Source organism: Diospyros lotus, chromosome 14 (genome assembly GCF_014633365.1).
Source record: "Diospyros lotus cultivar Yz01 chromosome 14, ASM1463336v1, whole genome shotgun sequence".
In the NCBI taxonomy this organism is placed as follows: Eukaryota; Viridiplantae; Streptophyta; class Magnoliopsida; order Ericales; family Ebenaceae; genus Diospyros; species Diospyros lotus.
This window is the reverse complement of record NC_068351.1, coordinates 19,648,825-19,676,320: the sequence shown is the minus strand read 5'-3', so window position 1 is coordinate 19,676,320 and position 27,496 is coordinate 19,648,825. Positions and strand designations below refer to the sequence as shown.

General features: G+C 34.3%; 1 protein-coding gene across 4 annotated transcripts; it reads left to right on the top strand.

The window, feature by feature from the left end:
• The first annotated feature begins 10,063 nt into the window (after window positions 1–10,063).
• LOC127789566 (uncharacterized) lies at window positions 10,064–15,299 on the top strand. Of its 4 annotated transcripts, none has more exons than XM_052318484.1 (10): window positions 10,064–10,483; window positions 10,603–10,708; window positions 12,153–12,248; window positions 13,591–13,675; window positions 13,918–14,039; window positions 14,390–14,414; window positions 14,509–14,592; window positions 14,677–14,706; window positions 14,787–14,892; window positions 15,235–15,299. In XM_052318484.1, the coding sequence occupies exons 2-10, from the start codon at window positions 10,619–10,621 to the stop codon at window positions 15,296–15,298; spliced, it is 702 nt and encodes a 233-aa protein (XP_052174444.1). In that variant the 5' UTR covers window positions 10,064–10,483; window positions 10,603–10,618; the 3' UTR covers window position 15,299. The 4 variants fall into 4 exon arrangements, with proteins under 4 accessions (XP_052174444.1, XP_052174447.1, XP_052174445.1 ...); XM_052318488.1 differs by lacking the exon at window positions 10,064–10,483 and adding an exon at window positions 13,085–13,125 and having other exon boundaries at window positions 10,656–10,708; XM_052318487.1 differs by lacking the exon at window positions 12,153–12,248.
• Window positions 15,300–27,496: the final 12,197 nt, after the last annotated feature.

Sequence of the window (27,496 nt, the reverse complement as noted above, 5' to 3'; positions counted from 1 at the left end):
TGCATGATGCCTTGGGAACTCATTTGAAGTTTAGTACTGCATTTCATCCGCAAACAGACGGATGAATGGAGCGAACCATTCAGACCTTGTAGGACATGTTGAGAGCATATGTGCTTGACTTCTAGGGTAGCTGGGATGATCATTTGCTTTTGGTAGAGTTTACGTATAATAATAGTTTTCATTTCAGTATTGGGATGCCACCATATAAGGCCTTCTATGGCAGACCGTGTAGGTTGCCCATTTGTTAGGAGGAGGCAGGGGACATAATTTTGTTAGGGCCTCAGATGATTAAGCAGACCATTGAGAATATCTGACTTATTAGAGCCTGAATGAAGGCAGCCTATGATCAATAGAAGAGCTATGTTGATAGATAACATTGTGATCTAGAGTTTGTTGTAAGGGAGCATGTGTGGTTAAGGGTAATGCCTGTGAAAGGTGTGCTGAGGTTTGGAGTTTCAGGAAAGCTCAGTCCACATTATGTGGGACTGTTTGAGATACTAGAGCGAGTAGGATCCTTAGCCTATCGCTTGGCATTTCCTCCACAGTTGGCCAATGTTCATAATGTTTTTCATGTATCGATGTTGCGAGAGTATATACCAGATCCTCACCACGTTATCGATTATCATTCCCTTGAAATCTAGAAAGATGCATCATATGAAGAATTCCCTACAAATATCTTGGACCAAAAAAAGAAAGTGCTAAGGAATCAGTCTATTCCTTATGTCAATGTTCAATAGCAGCGTCACGGTCCAGATGAAGCCACATGGGAGCTAAAAGAGGAAATGAAATGTTTTTTCTCTTAGTTGTTTGAGTAACCAGGTAAGAATTTGAGGGACCAAATTCCTTTAAGATGGGGGGGGGGGGGGAATTGTAATGACCTTTATATGGGCTTAGGCCACTCGGGTGATTTTATTTTGTGAGTTGAATTTTTACTTTATGTGGATAATAATTTGAGGAATATCATGTGGTCTTATAGGTGGAAATTAAGGCAAAGGAAGAATTGTGTGCATGTTGAGAAGTCAAATTAAGAGGAAAGAATAAGCAAATGAATGGGCATGTTGAAAAGTTAAAGGAAGGAATTTTACGTGGCTTGGAAAAGTCAACTTTTGGTATAAGTGGAAAGGGGTTGCTGAGAGTGGAAGGTGTGTGTAATTATATATGGCATGTGAATTAAGTTGACAAGTTATGGGAAAATACGAAAAGGGGGGTTAATATATATATGAGTATAAAAGGGAGAAGGAAGACAAATTGGAGATATTTTCTTGAGTTTAGCGGTGGAAGCTTTGATCCTTTCCTTCTTCTTCTTCCTTTCTTATTTTCTTTCTCTCTTTGATCATAGCTACTCTAAGAAGGGGTTTTGTAAAGGCTGGTTGCTATCTTCATCTTCTTCCTCCTCCTTTTTTTGAGTGGTTTCTCTTTAGTAAAAGTTGGATTCTAGTAGAAGCATTTCTCAAGCTTGAATCAAAGGAAAAGTAAGATAAGGCAAGTTTTAATCTCTTATTTGGTGCCAAAACCCTTGAATCAAGGTATTTATGTGATTTATTCATCAAAACCCCCTATTTTGGAAATATGGTTCTTGAAAAGTATCTATGTAGAGATTATTATAAACCTTTCTTGATTCTTATTGGCTTTGTTTGAAACCATTTGGAACTTCAACTAAGGTCTCTTCCACCCTATAATTTGTGAGGAACGATGTTTTTCTTGTTAGGGTATAGATCATGCAAGGATTTTTGAGAGGCTTGCATGTTTGGTTTTTCCCGAAAATGCTATGTTCTTGTTGTAGGACGCATTGATGGTCGACAGCTTGTCCTAAGGCTGTTGACTATTTTACGTGGTCTATAGGTGGAGAGCATTGTCGATCAACAAATGGCTTGGGGCTGTCAACCATTTGCTCCAAAATGGGAAAACTGTCAACCGTTCCTATTGTCCCTTACTACAAAATTTATGTTCCTTCTTAGGTGTTTACGGGGATAAATGTGCATGCATGGGCATGATAATGAGCTAATGACGAGCCATATGGGGGCTTATGAATTAGAAAGCATTTTATGTGCATGATTTCATATATTCTATTATTCCATGTGCATGGGTTCACATATATTGTGTTGTGTATTTTTTTTGTGTACCAAGGCTTTGGGTTGAGATAATGGACCCCAAGAGTAGTATGTTGTATGTGGGCATAGACCTTTGGTTGAGTTAATGGGCCCCAAAGACCTCGTGGTGTATGATGCATGTTTATTTCGGTCTTGGATTGAGCTAAATGGGCCCCAAAGGGCGTGTGCATCTTGTATGCATAGACCTTGGGTTAAGCTAAATGGGCCCTGAGGACCATGGAATGTATTACGTGAGTGCACAGAGCCTTGGGTTGAGCAATCTTTGGGATGGGCCCCAAGAGCTACGTGTGCACCTATGTGTATGATCATATTCTATGCATGATGTGGGTACTATGGCATATATGCTTGCATGGATTTGTTATTGGATTATGTGTCACATGGGTGTGTGGACATGCTTGCATGTGTACATTTCTATGATGAGATGAGGGGCGGTAACGGTGATTATAATCTCTTTAATGTGGCTATCTAATGTTGGATCATGTTGTTTCATACCCAGTGTCGTGTCATATTATACTTGCTAGGCCTTATGGCTCATTCTTACTTTGTATCATTCCAAGTAAAGATAAGGCTAAAGATGAGGGTGGTCTTAGTAGCGCTTGATCTTGTGGTGTAGATGTGTACAGAGCTCACTTGAACGAAAGATCCATGGAGGTCATTTTGTGAATGCAAAAGAAGTTGGCTAGATTTTACATTTTAGGCTTGTTGTACTCTACTTTTAAAGAAGCCTAATGTGTTGTAAAGAATGATATATTTTTTGCATTTGAATGTTAAATGGAAGTTAATGCAAAAAGGATGGTTGTGGATTTTATTGTTTATGAAAACGTTGTGGTTGTTCCAATTGAGTTTAGTTTTGTATCCATTTTTTTATGGCATCTCCTCCTGGACTTTCTGGTCATAGGGATTCTGGGAGTGGGGTCGTTACATGCTATCTATAAAATCAACCGAAGCAAAGAAGTAGAGTAGCAAGTAAAAACCAAATCCCTTTGCAATTCCTCCCAATTTTTTGCCTCTTGGAAGCCAAAGATGCTTCCAATTTATTTCCACCCACGAGTTTAAGTGGCAAGACAGTTGACTAGTTGCCTCAAGTAGTCGACTACTGAGGTAGTTGGCTGTTTGAATTGAGGCAGTAAACTCTTCATGTAGTTCCAAAGAAAAACTGTAACCGATTCATTAACTTTTAACGAACTGTGTCATTAACAATTAATGACATTATCAAAACCACTATTAACTATTAATGATGTCTGAGACATGACATGTGCATAGCGCTGATACTAAATGACACATTATATGGTGTGTGTGACTTTTTAAATTCACTGCCTAATAACAATCAAATAATGCCAAAACCATTTTTGACACCGGTCGAATCATCTTAACCCGTCTCGAGAATCTCTCAATATTCTCGTGATATTGTGAAAGGTCCTAAGAAGCACCTAGTAATGGCCCTGTACAATATAGAAGACAGTGAAATCTAATTTCAAAAAACTTATTACAGATGATGATTACCATGTAATACAATCTTTCTACCACTTGACATCCCAACTGAGTAAGAGTCATGGTATGATAAATTCACAAACTCAATAATTATGCATTTAATATTATCAATGTGACTAGATGACACGTCAGGAAATACTTTCCTAATTAATCATATTGCCTTGGTTGAGGACTTTCCTGTTACACTAACAATATATCACATAAGATGTTCGTCTCACCGAAATAAGGGTGACATATCATATTCTTGAGCACATGTCTCCATGCACTAGCAATACAAGACCACGTCCCCACCTCGCAATTGGATTGTTTGTCTCATTAGTAAATCTCGTACACCAACACACAAGATAACCATGTTAGTTCAAGTCAAATGATCAATTACGCAATCGCAACTCGATGACAAGATCATTATCCACAATACCATATGATCAATCATCAGTGTCACATTCAGTACATTATTATCTAACAACCACCTACGAGTTTACTAAAAACATCACGTATTATATGGTATGTAACTCACGTCCCTTAACTATTAGTATCTCATACTAATCAAGATAGTAATGCTCATGTTAGTCCATATTCGATCAATCAGAGTCCCCATCCAATTAATCTAAGGATCGGGAATAATTAAGAAATCTCATTACTAAAGAATCTTGTCACATATTCTTAACTCCTTAAGAATAAAACTCTTAAACATAAAATCTAGGGACTCATTAATACAACAAAATAAAGAGTAATGAATGATGAAAAACTTGCATTTTATAAAGATATATACAAAGATACATCAAATGTATTTTATTACACATGCTAGATGTCATCTAAATTTAACATTAGGGCACATTATTAATAGGGACGACTGGCGATGGTGGCTAAGATCGATCGACGATGGGCGAAGGCAAAAATTGATGGTGGCTTAGATTAATCGATGGTGGGCGATGGCGGAAATTGATGGTGATTGAGATTAAATAGTCGATCACAAAGGGAAGACCAGAATAAAGGTTAATAGTCATGAGAATGATGGTAGAAATGGTGTAGTCGGCGTTAAAGGCAATTAAATGGTAGCGGCAGCAGTAGAAGCTAGGCAACAAAACCCTAGTTGTGAAAAATGATAAATGTTGTGCCACCCCTAAAGGATCAGAGAGATTCTTTTGGGAGACGCCAGAGAGATTATCGTGGAAGACCCGAGAGATTGCAGCCAGAGAATGGGGCCAATCATTCCCAAAAGATTTTTTCGGGTATCTCCTAAGAGGAATTAAAGCAATGGATGCCACGTGTCTTCCTCGATATTCGTGCCCTATAAAATCCAAGTTATAGGACAATAGAAGGGACTTTTTTTTTTTTTTTGCAACCGTTGGGTAAAAATCTACCCTCTCTTACCTTCTTTCTTTCAAGATATTCATTGTTTTATGTGAAAGTTACCATATTTCTTCCGGGACACTTTCTTGAGTTTCGAAGGGTTTTTGCGAGTGAACCCTTCCTACGAGTCTTCTAATTTGTTTTTTTCCCTTATAGTTCTTTGTGAGAGGATATCTCTTCGTGGGAAGAATCAAAGCTCCTTATGGGTGGAATACAAGGGAACCCAAGCTCTCTCGGGACATATTTCTCTTGGGACACCCCTTTTCTCGAGGCATCATTTCTCTTAGGGCACCCCTATTCTCAGGGTATCATTTCTTTCGGGACAACCTTCTCTCGGGACATCGTTTCTTTCAGGACACCGTTTCTCTCAAGACATAATTCTTTTAGGGATTCCATTTCTCTCAGGGACAGTTTTTTCGGGAGATTCCACTCACATGCTCTATCATGTGTCATGACCTTATTCATCAGTTTATCCCACTAAATAAAATTTTAATTGTTGGATTTTGGCAACAACAATAAATAAGTGCAAATCTAACAACTGAGATATGCAAAAGGTTGGTGGTTTGATCCAACGACTCTAATATCAATTTGTTATGATTTTGGATCGAAAACATAATGGATTTTATGTATGATGATTTTTATTTTAGAATGGGAAATATATTAGAAGCATGCTAAATAGTGAAGGTCAAAGGCTTGAGGTTCATTGGTAATGGTTCAAAGTTTGGAGCATGAGTATAGGTTTAAAAATGTTGAGAATATTAAATTAAAGTATTGAGCTCAAAAGTACAAAGGTGTGCTAAATAGACCTTTAATTGCCACATACCAAGGTGTCAACCTCAAATGTGGGCAATTGAGAAGAGGTACAACTCTTGATATTGAAGTGAAGGGTGTGCCTTGGATAATGACCTTAGCCATAAGTTCGAAAGACTAGGTTGAGGGCCTCATTGTTTTAAAGAAAGGCTAGGTTGGGAGCATCTGATCCCAACATGGGCACAAGAGGTGGCAAATAGTGCCATCCTAAGCCAAAGCACACCACTCAACGGTGGTGTGCTAGTATATAATATATCTACATAAATATATAATTATGTTTATACATAAATATATATTGAATAAATGAATTCAAGAATAAAACAAGTATATATTTTAATATTATGCATAGATTTTAGATTGGTTCAGCCCCAACTACCTACTCCATTATCTTAAAACTTTGTTAAGGATTTTAATCAAGTTACTATAACTAGCTTTTGTAGGCTAAGCTATAACCTTTATTCAACTTTTAACATGATGAACCTAAAACCTTTACAATGTGTGCTTTTTGAGAAACAAGGACTTAACCTTTAATAAGGAGAATGATAAAGATTTTCAAAGTAAATACTCAAAGAAACTATCTAATATTTTGCACACTATTTGAAAATAGGCTTCTCACTCGAGTTTGGAGAATAAGGGCGTACGACTTTAAGGTTTAACTCTTGAAATAGAAAAATAAAAGTATATCTTGGAAGAACTTTTAAGCTTTATGATCAAAACTTTAGTATAAGTTTTTGGATCAGCAAAATTCTCTTCTTGTTTTTTTTTATGCTCTTGGTATTTATAACTTTCATTCTTTAATGCATTTGGCAATTTATCAGGTGGATAAAGCTTTTAACCTGAAAACATGCAAAGAACATTCATTTTCTCATCCATGCTAATGGTTAGTATAAAATTTAAAGCTCAAATATATATAATTTTAATGAAAGAATATTTAGACAACATTTATCAAAATTTTGATTGTCTGAAAATGAAGAACAATTGCATTTAATACAGTCTCAATGACTATATTTTTCAAATTTCTAAGACTGTTAATTGATTATGGTTAAGTGTTACTCAAGTGGAATCAGAGTTTATTTGAGTGGTTTTAGCATTTAGTCGATTAAATGATTTATTGCTCGACTACTAAATAATTTTACTTGATTAAGATTATTAGATAGATATTTCATTACTCGGCTATTCGACTTAGTTACTTGATTAAATGAAATAATATTTGATTAACAAATATCTCTTAGTTAGTTAAATTTTTGAGTACTTTACTACTTAAGAATGTTATGGGATTATATGAATATATTATTTGATTAAAAATTATATTACTATTAAAAAACATCTCTTAGTCGATTGACTTTTTAATTAAGAATATTATTCGATTATTTGAATATGTTATTTGACTAACAAAGATATTACTTGATTAAAAAAAATGTCTTAGTCTATTAACTTTTTAACTACTCTATTATTTTAAAAATATTACTCGAGTATACAAGTATGTTACTTGATTAAAAAATCTCTTAATTTATTAACCTTTTAACTATAGAAAGTCAAGAAGTAATACTCGAATAAAATATCTTTTAGTTAATTAAATCTTTTAGTATTGTGTTTTCAGTATACTTTACTTGAATGATTAATATTCATTACTTGAGTAATGTTTGAATGTTAGTTTAAACTAAATTTTTTTAAGATAATTACTTTTCTAATATAAAGTTATACTCGAGTAATGCTTGAATGTTAGTTTAAATTGAATTTCTAAGATAATTACTTGACTAATACAAAGTTATATTCAAGTAATATTTATGTTAATCGATTAACTAAGTATATTACTCGATCATGTTTTTAGATTTTATTTCAACACTTGGTATTTTTATTATCTTTAAGTATATGTTTATTATTCTGAAATACATATTTTGGAATAAACATCAAAATCAAGAGTTCAATAATCTCTTTTTCAAGTAGTTTTTGTTAACTAAGATATAGACAAAAAAATATAAGATATGAAAAGTATTTTAAATTTTTGTCATTTCTAATGTGTTTGTTAACTTTTTTAGTGACCCTTATAAAAGAAGTCACGTGATTTCTTATTTAACATTTTTCAGATGGTTTATCTCTCTTCCCCCCTCAAGATAAATATATCTTTGAATCTTATAGATAAGAAAAAATAATGTACATGTCTTCTAGTCCATTTCAAAAAATTTAACAAATCTTAGAATGTTTCCCAATCTTATATATCTTGATCATTTCATATCTCGGTTCAAAAAATATTCTAACCTTATTTTCATACAAATTTATCTTATTCATTTTAACAAACGCTAACTCAGTGTAAACATTCTCAATCCTAGTTTTTCAACACAATTGACTATTATTCCAGATCAAGGTAGTTAAAATCGGGATCTTAAGTGGGATCGAAAAAAGGTTTATAAAATCAGATTGTAAAATCGAATCATAAAATTGTAAGATTTTAGAGATAATTAAAAATACCCTTTAATTTTTATAAATATATGTTTATAATAACATAATTTTATAAAAATTAAATTAATATCATTTAATAACCTGATTATTCCTTATTATAATTCAAAAGATGATGCTTCCAAAATATAACTCAAAACTAACATGTTGGTATAGGCAATTTAGAGGCAAAATATAGCTTAAAATTCTTTAGAGGATGATTCCAATATTCTCCATTAGATTTAAATTGCAATTTATACTTGAAGCGTAAAATCATTTGGGAGTTTCTGAAACGTAAAATTATAAAATTGTACACCTAAAATCGGGATTTTATAGGATTTTACCCCAAATAAGATTTTAAATGGGATTTGAATCGTTTAGGCGTCTTCGAAACGTAAAATCGTACGAGTAAAATCAGAATTTTAACAATACTCCAGATCTAACTCAAATGTCAAAGTGGCTTTCTCCATAAGGCTTAAGATAGTCTCACAATTTTTGTTTTGTAGATCTAATTTCCCAAAAATTAGTTTGTAGTCGGAGTTCAGTGTTGTCAATATATTGGTGATCAATTATTTGAATCATCAATTATTTTTAAAAATATAAAAATTATCAATGTCTTTTTAACAACCCTTAGTTTTTGCATATGATTTATAGCCTAATACCATTCATTTTTCCACGCTTTGAAAGAAATCAACTTAAGGCTTAGTTTGGCTATGCTTTTTTTAAAGAGTTGAAAAGTTGGATAGTGTTTAAGTTGTGTAATAGCGTTTAAGTTGATAACATGTTTGGATAATGTACTTTTAAACTATTAGTGTAAAGTTATGTGTTTGGTTTGTAAAAGTTGATAAATTGTTAGAGCTGGACAAAAAGACTAAAATGGATATGACACTGAATAATATAAACAAAATTCAAAAAATACATTTTTTTTGAAAAAAAATTAAATTGATGTCTAATTGCTAAAATACTTATAATTATATGTTAATAAATTATAAAAAAATATAATTTTTATACTTTAGGTATTAATTCATAAAAATCTTCAATATATATGTTGAGATATTATATAAAATTATTTATTTTTAAATTTTATCAATATATATCAAGTATTTACCATTTAAATAAATATTAATACTTAAATTTATATTTGTTTCAAACAGTTAGAAATTTGATATATATTATAAAATTACAAGATTATAGATGACACAATAATTGATAATTAAATAAACTTAATAATTATAAATTTCAAAATTAGATAAGAGACACAACAAGATTATACACAAAAATTTTACGAACACTTAAATTTATTTTTGGGCGGCGATGGAGGCTTGCGGCGCTGGGTGAAGCTCGCAGCTGGGTGGCGATGGGCGTTGGGGATGGCGACGATCTGCTAGCAGGGCGGCGATGGAGGCTTGCGGCAATGGTAGAAGGGCGACGATGGCAGCAGGACAGCTTGCGCGATGGCAGCGATGGGCGGCGTTGGGCAGCGATGGCGGCTTGTGACGATGGGGGCTTGCAGCGCTGGCGATGGCGGCGATCTGCTAGGGAAGATAAGCGCAGTGAAGTGAAGGAGAAGGTGACAGTAATGAAGCTCTGGAAGGTAAGGGATAGGGGTTGTAAATTTTGATATTATTGGAGGGTGAAATGGTCATTGATCTGGTCAATTCAAAAAGTTCCAAAGAGTTTTTTTACAAAAGCGGGTGGGTGATGGCTTTCTGAAGACGCTGTTAGTTAGCGTTTCAGCTCTACAGCGTTTAAGCTATTAATAACATCCAAACATATAAGAAAATAAGCCTCACAACTTATACCCTAAATAAATAACTTAAAAGCGGTCAAGCCGCATTGCCAAACTAGCGCTAAGCGTTCAACAAATAATTTCCAGGGGAAAAATAATGGCGACGATGGCCACTGCAGAAAGGGAGCAGCTATTAGGATATGAGAGAGAGAGAGAGAGAGAGAGAGAGATCCTCGTTGACCTCTGTCTTGGGTAACCAATCTATTAGAAGCATTAGTTTTCAAAATTCCACTGCTTGCCCAATGAGATTTGCCCCTCTTTCTCCCATTACAATTTTTATTCATCCTCTGGGGGAATCTCTGAGATGATAGAACGGAGCCTCCAATTAGTTTGATTTTTGCTGGATCTAGTGATGATGGGTATAATTAATAACTTAACCAACTTTGGATAAATAAATCTTTTCATAGCATTGATGGCAAAAACTGTAGACTAGAATTAAAAATTTTCCAATGTCTTAGATTTTGTTCTACCAAGGAAAGTGGGAAGAAGACAGGTCTCTCTCTCTCTCTCTCTTTCTCTCTCTCTCTCTCGGAGTAAATTTTAATTACCAGGATTGAAGGACCCATCAATCTGAAGAACCGAGTTGGTATTTGTTGGTTCTGATCCGCACAGCAAAATTGGAGAAAGAATGCCGAATTGGGAGCTGAAGAATTGTTGCAACCACGAGCAAGTGGTGTTCCTTACCACCATATCCATCTGCACTGTGCTAATTCTTGCGGTAACATCTTTATTTAAGTTTCCTTCTCTCTCTCTGTGATGCGGAAAGTTGGCTTGTCTGTTTCCCGCTTGGAGTTCATAGTTTTTTTATGGAAGAACATCCTTCTTTTGGCTTGATTCTGTTTGAAGCTTCTCTCTTTAAATTTGCTTTATCAATTCATTATACTGCATCTTCCATTTGAAGAACTGCCCCATTTGAGAGATCCCTGTGGGGTGCCCAAAGATCATGTTGGGGGAATAATTTGCTTTCTGAACTTTGAAGAGGATGCCTTTTTAGATGAAGTTCATTTGAAGTCTTTCTTAAGAAGTGCTGAATTTGTGGTTTAAATGCTAGTTGGTATGGTGCTTTAGTGGTCTTTCTTTGTGTTGCTCCACTTGTCTTGGGCACCTGGCAGGGAAATGTTAGTTGCATTTTCCTGATATTTTTTCTTTGCCAAATAAGAAGGGTAAGCTTGAATTTCGACGGACACCTATGCACAAAATGAGTAGATCCAACCCCTTGCCCCGCCCATTATCGTATGGTTGACAGGGCCAAGTTCACACTAACCTTCTCCCTCTGCACCCAATTGTCATCCATACTATCAACAATACCCCCAGCAAGGCTTCAATAATAGCATCATTAATTACTTCACTCTTAAATCCCAAATAATCTCATGGGGGCGACCAACTATGCTCAAAAGGGCGGGGAGAGGCTGCTCATAGGGGGTCTTGATCTTCAGACCTTTCCTGACATGTGAATTCTCATGCCACTTGGGCTACCCCCTTCATGGTAAAAATATCCTGATTCACTCCTTCAAAAAGGTACCCCCTGAATTGTGTTGTACATTACCTTTTATGTTTAGGAGGGAAAAATGAATTGGATACCCATGGGTGGTTATTTTATTGTTCTACAGAAAAGGAGAGAAATTAGACTAAAGGGATATCTACCAGTGTTGATGTTAACATTTGGTGACTTCAGCACCATTCCTGAGTGTGGTTCTGATCTCAAGTTGCCTTGACCACTAATTTTGTCACCTCTGATTCCATGATAAGTTTTGGTTGTAAATATAAACATTTATTGATTTGGCATTGGATACTTGATAGTTTTTCTTTTACTCATACAGAAAAGCATGGAAAATATCATAAAGGGGTATAGATAACTTTTGGTATGGATGTTAATACTTGCCCCGAGACTAGAAGTAAAGACCCAATAAATGGCTTATGGAAGGAAATTTTTTGAGTAGATTCAGGCTTAAAGACAAGTTGAATTAAATGCAACTTTAGTCACTCAACTCATTCCTAAAGCCAAATTGGTGTGTGTTTAGCCAAAGTAGATTGAAGAACCAAAGTTCTTTCTTCAAATGCTGGAGTTCAGTAACCTGTTGAGGCTTTCTATTGTTTCTTAGTGTGCAATTTTTTTCCTCGTCATTTTTCCAATCTTTTTTTATTTTACCTCCTTTGTGTAGCTTTGGAGGACGGTCCTGCTGATGCCATTCAAGCTTATCACTGTATTTCTTCATGAAGCCAGCCATGCTATTGCTTGTAAACTCACATGTGGTCATGTAATGAAGTTTCCTTCTCTTTTCTGTAGTATCATTTTATATAGTTTGTGTCTAAAGATTAGCTATGTTAATTTATGCCAAATGTGCTGTGGTCCCAGCAGCAGTCATGATTTATCTCAATCTTAGTACTTCAGAAATGAAATAGGTTGCATTGTTTTTAGCAACTTTGTATGCGCCAAGCCTTACTTTCTCATCCACCTTATTAACAAACGAAACTTCAATGACAGCTTAGTAAAATTTTGCTTTAAAAGCTGTACTGATCCAAGTCATTCACAAACCCACTGGCACATTCTAATGTAATTTTCTTGATGGCTTCGCAACAAATGTTTAGTTTTTGATTTTTTTTTTTATTCACTGCAATAGTTCTTCATTAACCATCCAAACAGAAATCACAAAATAAATCCATAAATAGTCTGGTAAACATTTTTTTCTTTTCATTTTTCAAAAAGTCAAGTAATTAGAAAGTTCAGAAGGGGCACTGATAAGCTTTCCCATTAGACACTGTATATAACACAAGAGTGGTGCCATGGAGAAATATTGTGTTTTGACATCATAATTGACCTGTTATAAAGTAACTACAAGAATGATATATATATAGGGTCAAGTTTGATGCTAATGAACTTACATACATCTAATTCACAGAGTATGGAGAGCACAACAGTTTTTTTTTGTGGTTTATGACACCCATACTCTTTGATTAACTGATACATGAGAGTTCATGATTACAAGATGCAAAAAACCTCAGTATCATAGAGACCATCTTTAACGATAAAAATGATTATATAATTAATCACTTGAACAAATTAGCCTTACTGACTTTCATTAATCACTTGCAGCTGCTTTAAGGGGAACTTTTCCAGTTTGCTCATTTTCCATGGTACTGTGCTATATTTACTGCATGGTGCTTCTCAAAAAGAAAAGGACCACATAATAATACACAGTCCACTTTGTTCATGGAAGTTATATACTAATATCAGAAGTGAGTATGATATATTTATGAATGGAATACTGCAGTAGTGGTGTTCCATTCCTTTATTAATTGTTGAACTATCATGGAGCTATACATTATTTTGCTGCTCAAGAAGAAAATAGAATTTGACCTATTTTTTACATTTTTCCATTTTTTGGGTCCACTTTAAAAAATATGCTGTTTGATGTCCATTCATAGTCTATGGTCTTTGTTACCTGGTATTGACTTTGGATTGTGTTTCTATTATATGTAACAACCTAAACTACTATAATAATTTTTCCATTTAGGAAATATGTTATAGGGGTCTACTAATTTCTTGGGTCCCTTTCTGAAGATATGTTGTTATTCTCACTGCTTTGGCTCAACATGCAGGTGGAAAGCATACAGGTTCATGCAGATGAAAGTGGAGTTACTCAAACACGTGGTGGCATATATTGGGTGATCTTACCAGCTGGATGTAGTCCCTGTCCCTTCTCTGATAATTTTCTTTCAATTACCGGGATTTGTGGCTATCCTTTTCATGCCAGAAATGAAATTTGAAGCATGTTAATATGTCTTTGACTTCTGCATCAATGAGATGTCAGAGCTGCATTATTCAGCTTATTTGTTCAAATCAATACACAGAACAAGAAGCTCCTCTTGAAATTTTAAATATTATCCCTGGAAACTGCCTTAAGTTGTTTCTCTGTCACATTACAGATATTGGATCATCATTTTGGGGAATGGTTTTGATACTCGCTTCCACAAATCTTCTTATGGCAAGAATTGCTGCTGGATGTTTTTCCTTGACTGTTCTTCTTGTACTATTCATAGCTAAAAATGTAAGATTACAAATGCTATGCACCCTTCTTGGATTGTGCTTATGTTATTTCCGAGTGCAAGTACAGAGTTTTGAGAATTTTTGCTGATGCATGATAATTCATATTCAGTTATGTAGAATTTCAGTGCACAACTTTGCTTGCTAGGATAGAACCTGTACCCATTTTGATTCTAAACCTATTTTAAATTGACTCATGATAGCATTTCTTTGGGAGATGGGGCATTAAATAACATACGGTTCAACATATGGTTCTACTGAATGTTTAATTATTTATAGTTTGTGCATTTATCTTTCTACATAAGAGAGCTAAATTTGTATGACTTACTACCTCTATTTTTGTCATTGAAACAGTGGACACTTCGTGGACTTTGTATTGGTACGATCTTCCTGAATCTGGATAATTTTATAGTGCAAATTGGCTGCAATATGAAATGTAGTAGTAATGATGTCTTTGGTTTTAAAACCAACAGGCTTTATTATCTTCCTTGCTGTAATTTGGGTTCTGCAAGAAACAACAAAGATCCAAATTCTACGGTACATTATTATGTTCATTGGTAATTTCTCATTCTTTTCATTTTGTTTTGTTATTTCAAGTCACAGGACAATCATCGCTTACATCCTAAGTTGGAAAAATGCAGGTGTCATGAACAGTCTGTTTTCAGTATATGGTATGGCCTTAGAGATTATAATTCTGTGGTAAAGTATAGAATGGAACTAGAGCTGACAGTAGGCCTATGTGTTAATACAGATATATACGATCAGCTAATATCCCGAACAAATCACTCCAGTGATGCTGAGAAGTTTGCAGAAGTTTGCCCGTGCCCTTGTAATGGTGTTGGATGGGGTGTTATTTGGTGAGCATTTTATAATAAGGAAGTGGAAGTGGGTAACTTGTCTTGTTTATCAACTCAATTCCTCTGTCTTCTTTTGCCAAAATATCCAGTGTTAACTAGTCCTCTTATTTAGAGTAAATTACCCTTGACACTCGTAAGGTTTCACTAAATTACAGCATGTACCTCCCACATTCTGGAAATTAAACTGATCTCCCCTTTGTTAATTGGACATTTAGAAATCCATGTTAAGTATATAAAACATCAGAGTACTCCCTGTATTTATATCAAAAGTGCACTGTGTATTTTATTTACCCTCTTATTTAATATTCTTTTCTCTTTGACCTTGAAGAATTGTACCTGCAGGGGATTGATATCTTTCTTGTTTCTTTGTGGAGCCATGTACCTTGGTCTTGTCATCTTGTCTTGAGGTGAATTGCTCCTTGATCTTTATTTTCTGGACTGTGATAATGGGTCCGTAATATTGGCCGAATGCATGGGGCCTACTCCTAGGGCCTGAAATGACCAAAGACACAAGGTCATTTTGGTCATTTCAGGCATTCGGCCAAAGATTTTGGACTCTTTATCATAATTTTTCTTATTTTCTTGCCAAGTTATGTGGATGTGTCATGCTTTTTGTTAGTTATTTAATCTCTTTTGCCATTGTAATCCTGGAAATTACGAGAGGAACTGATATAATCCCATGGAATATTGTAGGATTCGTCAGTATGCTTTCTGGTATCCCAAAATGGAGCTGTAGGTTAAATTTCATAATCAAGGACAGCCCTTTTGGAGGGCAGGTTTAGGCTGGGAGTTAGACAAAGAGAAATCATAGAATAGGTCATATTATCTTACCAACAAATAGTAAGAAAAAGAATTAGCTTTTCCAACCCCTGAGGGAGAAAATGGATTCAAATGCTCTGCCATAGTTTGGTTTCTTTTCTGACTTTTGTATTACCTCTTGATGATACATACATAGCTAGCTCTCTGAGGTAGATCTGTGCTGATTTGTGGCTCCATTATTCCCTTCTTTGCATGCATTAACTTCAAGTACCCTTCATGATGGCATGAACTTTTTTCATCAAGTGCAGAAAAAACAGAAGCTGGATCATCTCAAATGTTCAATGGACCAATCATCCATCCCCCGTCGATGACTGCACCCTGCAGAATGCATGAGAATGGAAAAGAAGAAAATTCACAATAAAACACACACACACACACACACAAATGGTTCCTGAGAAATTGAAACTGCTTCTGAACGATAGCCTAATTCTTTGGGGGCATAGGTGCTCACAGGAGTTGTAGTACAGATTCTCCAGCAGCCTTGCTGCATGCTCCTTTTATTTATTTTTAGCTATGGGGTGGGTTGGCTGAAGGTTTATTTCACCATCCATGAGATGCAATCTGTTCATCTCAAGCCATGTGCATGGAGCTTGGACTTCTTCTGGTATAAGATATCACACATTCTTACCCACATCTTCCCCTCACTTCATTTCTTCATCCTTCTACTTGGTTACCATTTTAAATCCTTAAATCCAAGAAAATACTTGACAAGAGCGAAGAAAGAGCACTCTAGTGCTTATTTACAAAAATAAAGAAAAAAAAAATAGAGTACCTGAGCAAATTGAAAAGAGAAGACAACATCTCGACCAGTTTCAGAAAATAATATTTAGTTTTTGACTCTTACTAAAAATGTGTTTAACAATTTATGTTTTAAAAAGATATAAAATTTTGCTTCTAGAAAAACTATTTCGGTTTCATGTCTAATAGGGAAACAATGGAAATTATTTACTAACCTTGCAGCATGGATGGAAATGAAAAGTAGGAAATTCATAAGCCATATATGATGGCCTAATTCTTTGGGGGATGGGTACTCAACTAAGTGTGGTTGTCCTTGATTGCTTCCAATTCTTCTTTGAATCGTATCAAAATAACCAAAGATGGATCAAGGTTAATAATTTAATATTAATGTTTGCATACATTAAAGATCTTGAAGTAAAATGATGCAAAAATTGGATATTTGAAATGTAGTTTAGTCAAATAATGCATGTTATTATTTCTAATTATTGGATAAAATACACATAAAAATACCATTATATATATATATATACACACACACATTAGAGAAGTGTCACATGCTATGCATCTACCAGGAAAATAATAGTACATAAATATAAACCCCTTAGTCATATATGCTGAAGGCAAGTTCACAATTTCACAGAGTGAGAGTGGGGAGAGAGAAAGAGAGCAAGCTACATTCTTAACCTTTTCCTCAATTTTGATCTCTTGCTCGTGTCGAGCATTTTTTATCTTACTTGATGTGGACGTGTCACCCCCTCTCCTCAACACCCCCTTCCCCCTCTCCAATTTCAGCCCTGCACACATAATTATCCCACTTAGATAATTTAATATTTTTTTTTAAATATTACTATAATATCTTTTTGATATACCTTGAAAATAAAATTGGTATCTGGTGGAGAGCGGGCCTAAGCGTGGGAGTAGAAATAGAGCCAAACCAAGAGAAAACACAAAAGAAGGCATCGAAGCCAAGAGAAAGAAGGCCCACTCGGTCATGATCGAGTGGGTATCACATTCGACTCTACGGATGGGTTTCGAGACTTTCGGATGGGTCGTGAAATCTACAGAACGAGCCGCGAGACTCTCGCCGCGATTGCCGCACGTATCCCTTCTCTCTCCTCTATAAATAGGAGACCACGCCTCCGACCTCAGGTATGCACTCTTTGGCCCTCTCAACACGATTTTGAACTTTTGCTCTCAGGAACTAACTTAAGCATCGGAGGGTTTGCGCGGGGACACCCACCCGTGCCCTTAACGATGCTCTCGTCTTGTAGGCCACTCATTCATCAAGAGCCACCTGATTACCAAGAGCCACCCGACATTCTCAAATGACACTACCTTTTATAGTTGCACATCCCCATGTGGTACAACCTCTGGAATAAGATGGAAACGACGCCTAATGTACTTGGATTTCTAGTGAGACCTGGGTTCCTTAACCCGTGCAATCGCCTCGTTATTGTCACAATACAGAGGTATCAACAACTTAATGGACGAAACTACTTCTAGTTCTTAAATGAACCTCCTCTTCCATACAACTTCTTTTGCAGCATCACATGTCGCAACATATTCCTCTTCCATGATGGAATCTACAGTTATATCTTGCTTGGAACACTTCCAGCTAATTGCTCCACCATTCATGACAAAAACAAACCCTAATGTAGACTTTCTATCATTGAGATCAAATTGGAAGTCTGAATCTATGAACCCGTCAACATGGAGATCACCTCCTCCATAAGCCAAAACCATATCCCTAGTCTTTCTTAGGTATTTGAAGATATGTTTTACGGTCACCCAGTAATACTCACCTAGGTCAAACTGATATCTGTTGGTAACACTTACCGAATAGGCTATATTAGGCCTTGTACATAGCATAGTGTACATGAGGCTCCCTACCATCGAAGCATAAGGAACTCTCTCCATGCACTGCCTCTTTTCGGAGTCTGAGGAGACATCCTCCTAGAGAGTGAAACTCCATGCCGAAAGGGTATTAAACCCTTTTTAGAGTTCTCCATGCTAAACTTCTTTAGTATCTTGTTTATGTATAGGTTTTGGGAAAGACCTATTAATCTCTTCACTTTATCTCTATAGACACAGATTCCCAAGATGTAGGTCACCTCTTTCAAATCTTTCATGGAGAATCTATTGGAAAACCATACATTAATTAACATTAACATGCCAATATCGTTCCCCATAAGGAGAATGTCATCCACATACAAGATAAGATAGGCTCTGCGCTCCCACTTACTTTCTTGTATATACAAGGCTCATCCGGATTCTTTATAAAACCAAACTCTTTGATCTCATACTCAAAACATATATTCCAAGAATGTGAAGCCTACCTGAGACTATAAATAGACCTCTTAAGCTGGCATACTTTGCTAGAATCAGCGGATTCAAATTCTCATAATTATTCCATGAATATATCTTCCTCAAGATAACCATTCAAGAACATTATCTTGACATCCGTCTGACAGATCTCATAGTGTAATGGCTAGCATAACCCTGATGAACTTAAGCATAGTGACTGACTATAAGGTATCTTCATAGTCAACTCCTTGATGCTGGCGATACCTTTTCACCACCAGTTGTGCCTATAAGGTTTGCACCTTTCCTTCAGCACCGATTTTCCTCTTATAGATCTATTTACAACCTATGGGAACAATTATCTTAGGTGGATCCACTAAAGTCTAGACTTGGTTGGAATACATAGATTCCATTTCTGCATGCATAGCCTCCAACCATTTCTTGGAATCAATATCACATATCGCTTTTTCATAAGTGGTAGGATCAACTATTTGATCATTATCTCCATAAATGAACACTTTCTACACCACCTCTATACTACATCCATATATTTCTGGGGGGTGAGATACTTTACTCAACCTACGAAGTGTCTCAGGGATGACATTTGACGGACCTACTGGCTCATCCTCGTAACTAGTTTGGATCTGTACTCTTAAGACACCTTTTTAAAATCGACTTTCCTCCCGATGCCACTTTCCTAAAGAAACTCTTTCTCTAAAAATACAACACCTCGACTAATCAAGACTTTCTAATCACTCGAAAAATAGAAATAATATCCCTTTGAATGAGAAGGATACCCCATAAATCTACCTTTATCAGACTTGGGCTCCAATTTATCCGTTTTGAGCTTTTTAACAAAAAGTGGGACAACCCCAGATCTTAACATGCTTAAGACCTTCAATCGTCTACCATTTCAATGAACTGCACCGCCGCTTTATTTTCACCCTCCTCAATACTTGGTTGCCGTAGGAGTTCCATGTGAATTAAGTGCCCAAGAGTATCTTTTGTTGCAACCAACTTGGATAGGGCATTGGCATGTTGGTTTAGGGTGCGATTAACTTGAATAAGTTGAAAGTTAAGAAGTGAGTGGGCTAATTCTTAGAGCTTTTGAAGATATTGAGTAAGTGTTTGATCCTCGGCTTCGTAATTGCCTTGAAACTATTACACCACAAGCTAAGAGTCATTGTGGGCTGTCACCTTCTGCACTTCTAACTTCTTGGTAATTGCCAGGCTAGCAATTAGGGCTTCCTACTTCGCCACATTATTTGAACTTGAAAAGGTGAATCGCAAGGAGTACTCCAACATTTCACACTTAGGAGAGATTAGTATAATGCTAGCTTTGTTACCCTACACGTTTGAAGCTCCATCAACAAACAACATCCATTCAAGAGGAGATTGCACTTGAGATTTGGGTACATAAGTGCATTTAACAATAAAGTCTATGAAAGGACAGATGGACACCCAAGAGGGGGTTGAATTGGGTTTTGAAAAGCTTTTCTTAATTTTAAACCCTCTTTGAATAAAACAGTTTAATCTTTTTCAAACTAGTGCTTTATTTCCCTAACAGAGAAAATTATGAGATAAGTATAAGATAAAGTTAGTGTAAGAAAACTTATCCTTTTTAAGAAATAGAAAGGTTTTGATGAAGTAGAAAAACCAATCTTAAACTTTGCTGAAAACACACTTTTCTGAAAGAAGAATGGAAGTGCTGAAATGAAAGAAAGAAGAGAATGCAACACACAGTAAATGTATAGTAGTTCAGCCTTAACTAGCCTATTCCACTCCCTTGGCTCCTCACCAAAGATTTAACAATTCACTTATCTTTTTCGGGCTCAGCTATAACCTTAGTTTTTCATAGGTGTAGCTGTAACCTTCATTTTTCATAAGCTAAACAATAACCAATACAACCAATTTTTAAAGGCTCAACTGAAACTACTACCTTTTACAGGATCATGCGTTACCTCTTTCCTTTTTAAAGGATCAGGCACAACCTCTTGCCTTTTAGGGTTCAGGTGTAATCACAATAAGATATAAGATGTTTACAATTTAGAACACTTGGTAAGCTTTTACAAAATGATAACAAATAACAAGTTTAGTTTCTCACAAAGAAAAGAGAGATAGAAAGAATATGAAGATAATAAGCACTCATTCTCTCTTTTTCTAAATGAAGATGTAAGATTGAAGAATTTCTTTGACTCAAAGTAGTAGAAAGAATTTCAAAACCAACAGCCTTTATCTTCAACTTCATCTCTTTTTATAGTTCTTGTCATAAGATGAAAATCTGCAAGGCCAACTTTTTTTTTCCATAAAATAATCATAAGAATATTCAAATATCATGTTCGTTAATTTATGAAATTTTAGAGCCTTTTCAGAGCTTGAATGGTGCAATATGTGCCTTGAAAGTATGTGTAACGGCTATATTTTTAAGTTTTAACAACCATTCACTCGATTAACTCAGGCTCTCACTCGACTAATGAAATTCTATACTCGATTATATAAGCTTCATACTTGAGTATATTTGCCAACATTTTATTATACTCTTTAGATACTCGATTATGCTCATCAAATACTCAAGTAAGCTCATCAGTTACTCGATTAAGCTTGAGATACAAAGAGCTTGCTTAATATACTCGACTATCACTTACTAATAGTTGATTATCCATTAATATACACTCGATTGCCCACCAAAAATACTCGATTGAAACCTTATAAACATAGTCACTCGTCAATGGGCTTGAGACACTTGACTAATACAAGAATACACTCGATTAAGCTTAATTCTTAATCGATTACAAAGGAATAACACTCGATTATCACTTTAAGCATTTGATTGCATTTGAATTAGCCAAAACCTTGCAATTGATACTCGATTATCATGAGTATTCACTTGAGTGATATTCAACCACACCCGATTTACTTTATGCCTTATTCGACTATCATCTTAATCAACATATATTGTTTTGAATATCATTAAAATAACATCTAAGATATCATGAACATTGAGCTTAAATATAAAACTCAATTTTCTCATTAAGAACAACACAACACATAACTGATAGCTTAACATAAACATTAAGCTCAAATACATAGTATGCTTAAAACACAAGTGATGTTTGTGAAAGTTGAATAGATCTAACTCTCCAAATACATCCACTTGGTTACTTAGAAAGCTTTAGAGGATAAATGAGATATTTCTCAAGAACATGGCTTTGATAACACTGTATGATACTTAGCTAAGGACTTTCTCAAGATAAGAATCAATCTTCAACATAAATCCACAATGCATGCATATTCACACTTACTCTATGAAACATATTTATATATAAAACATACATAAGTCATGAACTTTATTTGTTAGTCGACTAATCATAAAACTCACATACTATTGCAAATATGTTGAGCACACTACATGTTACTCAATAAAAAAAAAATATCCTTTTATCACAAAGATGCACTTTCATATTCACATAAAACATTCCAAAAATGTTGAGCACAAAATATGTTACTTAACAACATAACACATCATACATCACAAAGATACTCTAGCTTGATTATTATGATATCTCATTTATTTATTGAGACAAGAGCACACATAAGATAAATAAATTCTATATGCTTTAAAGCTTCATGACTTACCAAAAATAAGAACAATATAAACTTAACAAAGCATATATGATTTATATACTATAAGGTTTAAGCCATTCACACACAATTCTACTAATGTATACTTTGAGTAATTCTTGAAAGATAGAAACTTTCGAATCCTATTACCCAAATGCATTAAACATAAACATGAGCAACACTAGGAAGTATTGCTTGGAGAATATAACACAACTTTTAAAGTTCTTTCAAGAACTGTTCCAACTATATTTAAATGCTTTAAGATTTCACTACTTAATTGCATCTTCATCCTTACTCGAGTGAAAATTCATCACTCAACTACACACGTGAGAAGATGAAATTTTTGTAGCTTAACCAAATGCTGCTTGAAATCTACAACTCTATAAATACTTGAATGAATTTTCTTATCAAGCAACATGCATTCAATATTTTAAGTTCTTCAATTGTACTTCCATTAAATTTCAGAACATTGAGAACTTTAGGAATTTGATACTAAATATCAAATAGATAACATAGGCTCTATGATTTGAATCTCAAAATTACTTGTGTAAGAAAACACACATATATTCAACTGCATAGATGAAAAACACTAAAGCATCAACTAAAGCACACTGCTCTAAGACACTAATGCATTAGGATATTTAGGATATCCTTTTAAATTCTAGAATAACCTATTGACATAACAAGCATATTGAAAAATAAGGAACAAAACAAGATTAATCACAAATAAAACATGTTAAGGATATTAGTACAACCTTATCAAGAAGACTTAAAACAATATAAATCCTAAAAGTCAAAACCCCCACTTGAGTATATGATTTTTTACTCAAAAGACATGATGTTGACTTAGTGTTTAACACTTAATCATCAGACAACATTTATAGAATACCTTACTCTAAAGTTTGAGTAATGCTGCAACATAAAGCACTGATCATATCATGAGATCTATAAAACACTCATGCATGATCTTTAGGATGACTCCAAAGAGAAACATAAAAGATATATCAATAAAGCATACGACTAAAGCAACTTTAGCACATATAAGAGATTTAATAGATAAATCATACTAACACATAAACCTATCAAGATCCCTTGACCTTATATATTCTCAAGGCAACCTAAACATATATTATATCCACATATCTTGTCAAGATAAACTTAACATGTATTTTATCAAGATAACAATCTTAACATATATTTTATCAAGATAACAATCTTAACATATATTTTATCAAGATAACAATCTTAAAGCGGAACATCAGAAACCCGCAGGTTTATTACTTCCATTACCTATTCCTGAGTGGAAATGGGATAATGTTCCTATGAATTTTGTGATGGGTTTACCCAGGACGACAAGAGGCTATGATGCTATATGGGTGATTATTGACCATTTGACTAAATTAACCCATTTTTCGCCTATTAAGAAGACTTACCCATTAAAAATATTTGCAAGAATTTATATTGAGGAGATCGTGAAATTACACGGTGTTCCATTCAACATTGTATCAGATTGAGATCCTCGTTTTACTTCTCATTTTTGGGGAGCTTTGCATGATGCACTAGGATCTCAGTTAAAGTTTAGTACAATGTTTCATCCGTAGATAAATGGCCAATCAGAGAGGACTATTAGGACTCTCGAGGACATGTTGAGAGTTTGTGTTCTAGATTTTCAAGGTAGTTGGGATGAGCATCTACCTTTGGTAGAATTTTTCTACAATAATAGTTTCCATTCAAATATTGGAATGTCACCATATGAGGCTTTATATGGGAAGAAATTGGTGATAGGGCTTTATTAGGTCCTGAAATTGTTGAGTAGATGTCGGAAAAGATTTGAGTTATCAAAGTAAGAATGAAAACAACACAAGATAGACATAAAAGTTATGTAGACAAGCGACGACGAGGTCTTGAGTTTGAGGTAGGTGACCATATTTGGTTGAGAGTCATGCTTATTAAAGGAGTTAGAAGATTTGGCGTAACAAGGAAGCTTATGTTGGTCCTAATGATAGCAAATATATCCCAAGAGGGGGGTGAATTGGGATTTATATAATTTTTTTGATAATTAAAACAATGGTTGATGGTAGAATACTATGTTTCGAAATATAGGGTATATGTTTCGAAATAAACCTTTTTGTTTCAAAACCTACTATATATGTTTCGAAATATACCTCATTGTTTTGATAGTTTCAAAATATAGATTGTATGTTTCGAAATACAACTTTCTATTTTGCTTGTTTCGAAATCTCTTAACTTGTATTTCAAAATAATGATCTTTGGAAAAGATGATTTACATAAGTAAGAATGTACCAAAAGAGTTTGTATATCAAAGATATGTTTATATGTATATGTATGTTTAGGCTCAAGGAAACTTTGTTTTAGTATTTGAAGATAATTCTTTTGAAATCATGAGCAATAAGCAATAATGATAAGCAAAGAATGAAAGAACAATTGCACACAAGATATATAGTGGTTCGACACCTCGCCTAGTCTACTACCTTCAAGTTTTCCCACTTGAAAGATTTTCAATCCCAATCACTTTCAATAGTGATCAACACAAGGGTTTTACCATGGTTTATCCTAAAACCTTGTACAATGAGTTTTTATGGCTCAACTCAAATCTTCCACCAAGTAAGTTTTAAGGCTAAACTCGAACCTTTGACACAATGAGTTTTAGCTCAACTCAAATCTTTACACCACACTGAGTTTTAGGTTAAACTCAAACCTTACAACATTAATAAGATAAATGAAACTTATCTTTACATCCCAATAGAATGTATAATAATAAAATGCCCTACCAAATGGCTGTACAAACCTCTTGGTTTGAGGTTAGGAGAGCTAGAAATATGATACTTCGGATTTCAGCTTGCTTCTCCTTTTTACACCACAATGCACATTAAGGATTGTATGTATGGATCTTCTTTGAAAGCTTGTCAAAAGGATTTAGATCACCACTTATGCTTATGTGTGTGTCTCTAGTGTGTGCTCACTTATTGTTACTTGTTCTTATCTTCAAACACCTGTTATTTATATCAAGAGATAGAAATCTATCCATTAGAGATAAGACATAAAAGTAGGTTTCGAAACATAGCATATTAGTTTCGAAACATCACAATTTTACACTTAGTTTCGAAACATACTCCTTATGTTTTGAAACATACAGCCTTTTACAGTTGGATAAGCACTTGAGACAGCAATGAGTGGGAGACAAGGTCTTATGCCCACTATGATTATAAATGATCTCCAATTCAAATTTGAATTTGAATTCTTAGAGCATGGAGAATACATTTAAAAATACTTTGAGAAGCTTTTAGATAAATATTAAAATGAAAAACAAAAGCATCTTGGATCTTTTAAATCTCTGCTGATGAAAATGTTAGATGTTTCGAAACATGAAATGTAGGTTTCAAAACATAGTCCAAAACCTGTTTTGAAAACATATGCATTACATGGATGTTTCGAAATAACATATACACTAGAAAAAAATTGAAAACCTTTTCAAAAGAGATTTTGAAACATGCACAGAAACATGACAGAGTTTCAAAAGGATTTACTTGGAAGCCCAATCCGTAGCAAATAAATGTCTACATTTTCTTTTATTTATATTTTACCTTCCATTTACTTTAATATATAAATATAAATAAGAAAGTACCCCCTATTTGAATTCAATAAAAATGTCTAGAAAATCAAAATCCAAAATAATAAGAAAGTAGAATTTTGGTTTTAGTACAAACTCAAGATTTAGCAATATTACTACCTCCAAAATATATACTTTTTATTTCTTGAAAAATTCATTAAAAATCGTTTTAATACCCATGGATATTAGATATCAAAATACCGGGAGATAGTTTTCTAAAAAAAAAATATTTTCAAAAACATGTTTTAGTTGGTCTCCTGCCTTAGAACAATTTTAGCTTTTTGTTGACCAACGATTTCAAGGCTAATTTTGAAAATCACTTTAGGAGATTCTTTTAAATCATAATACTTGTTTTTGAAAATCTAAATATGTATAAGAATGAACTTAACTTGGTTTTCATTTGAACAAAATAATACTTGATATTGAAATTGATATATGTTGAAAACCACAGTCTTGACTCAAGACTTAGGGATTAAACCAATAGATGTTTTTCATCATCAAAACTAATATACAAAAAGTGCAACATCAGCTTAGTCCTTGTTACATTGGTCCGTTTGAGATTTTGAAACAGATAGGGTTTTTAGCATATGAGTTAGTTTTGCCACCTCAGTTGTCCCATGTTCATAATGTGTTTCATGTTTCGATGTTGAGGAAGTATATGCCAGATCCTTAGCATGTAATTGACTTTTAGACTTTTGAAGTTAGAGAAGATGTGTCTTATGAAGAGATGCCTATCAGTATATTAGAGCGAAAGAAAAAGATTTTAAGGAATCGATTCCTTTTGTAAAGGTGCAATGGTAGCGACACTCGTCAGAAGAGGCGATGTGGGAACTAGAAGAAGAAATGAGGTGTCTTTACCCATCGTTATTCAAGTAACCAGGTATGAATTTGGAGGACCAAATTCTTTTAAGGAGAGAAGAAGTTGTAATGACCCGTCAGAGGGCCCAAAAGTTATTTAAGAATTATTTAATTATTTATTTAATTTTTGGCTTAAGAGAATTTATCGATTAAATATTTAATGTAGTAATTTAGTGATTTTTATTGAGAATAGCTTATAATGACATTTAAATTATGTGGAAGATAAGTAAGGAGAAGAACGTAAATAATAATTTCTTATTATTAAGAATTATTAATTAGTGATATTGTGTTCTTGGGTGACTCGTGCGTAAGGATTAGGTTTGGAAGAGTCTCCAAGTTATATAAGGAGTTTGAGATATGGGCTTTAGGGTTGCTTCTTTTATATATATATAGTTCATAAGTCTTAGTCTTCTTCACGCCGTGGAGAACATAGAATTAAAGAAGCTCCAACAGCGTCTTTGCATATAAGGCTTCTGTTGAAATCGTTTGAGTTGATTAGAATTATCAAGGCAAGTATCCATCCTTGTAAACCTTTCTTATGGGATCAAGTTTCAGTAATATTCTCAAATTTATCATTCTGCTCTCAAGATTATTTTTAGTTATAGATAGTGTATATATATGTATATATATACGTAT

Coding starts and splice junctions, on each gene's coding strand:
- LOC127789566 (XM_052318484.1), top strand. CDS start 10,619: ATGCCGAATTGGGAGCTGAAGAATTGTTGCAACCACGAGCAAGTGGTG. Junction 14,593..14,676: donor GTACATTATTATGTTCATTG/GTAATTTCTCAT, acceptor GGAAAAATGCAG/GTGTCATGAACAGTCTGTTT. Junction 14,893..15,234: donor GTTGGATGGGGTGTTATTTG/GTGAGCATTTTA, acceptor TTGTACCTGCAG/GGGATTGATATCTTTCTTGT.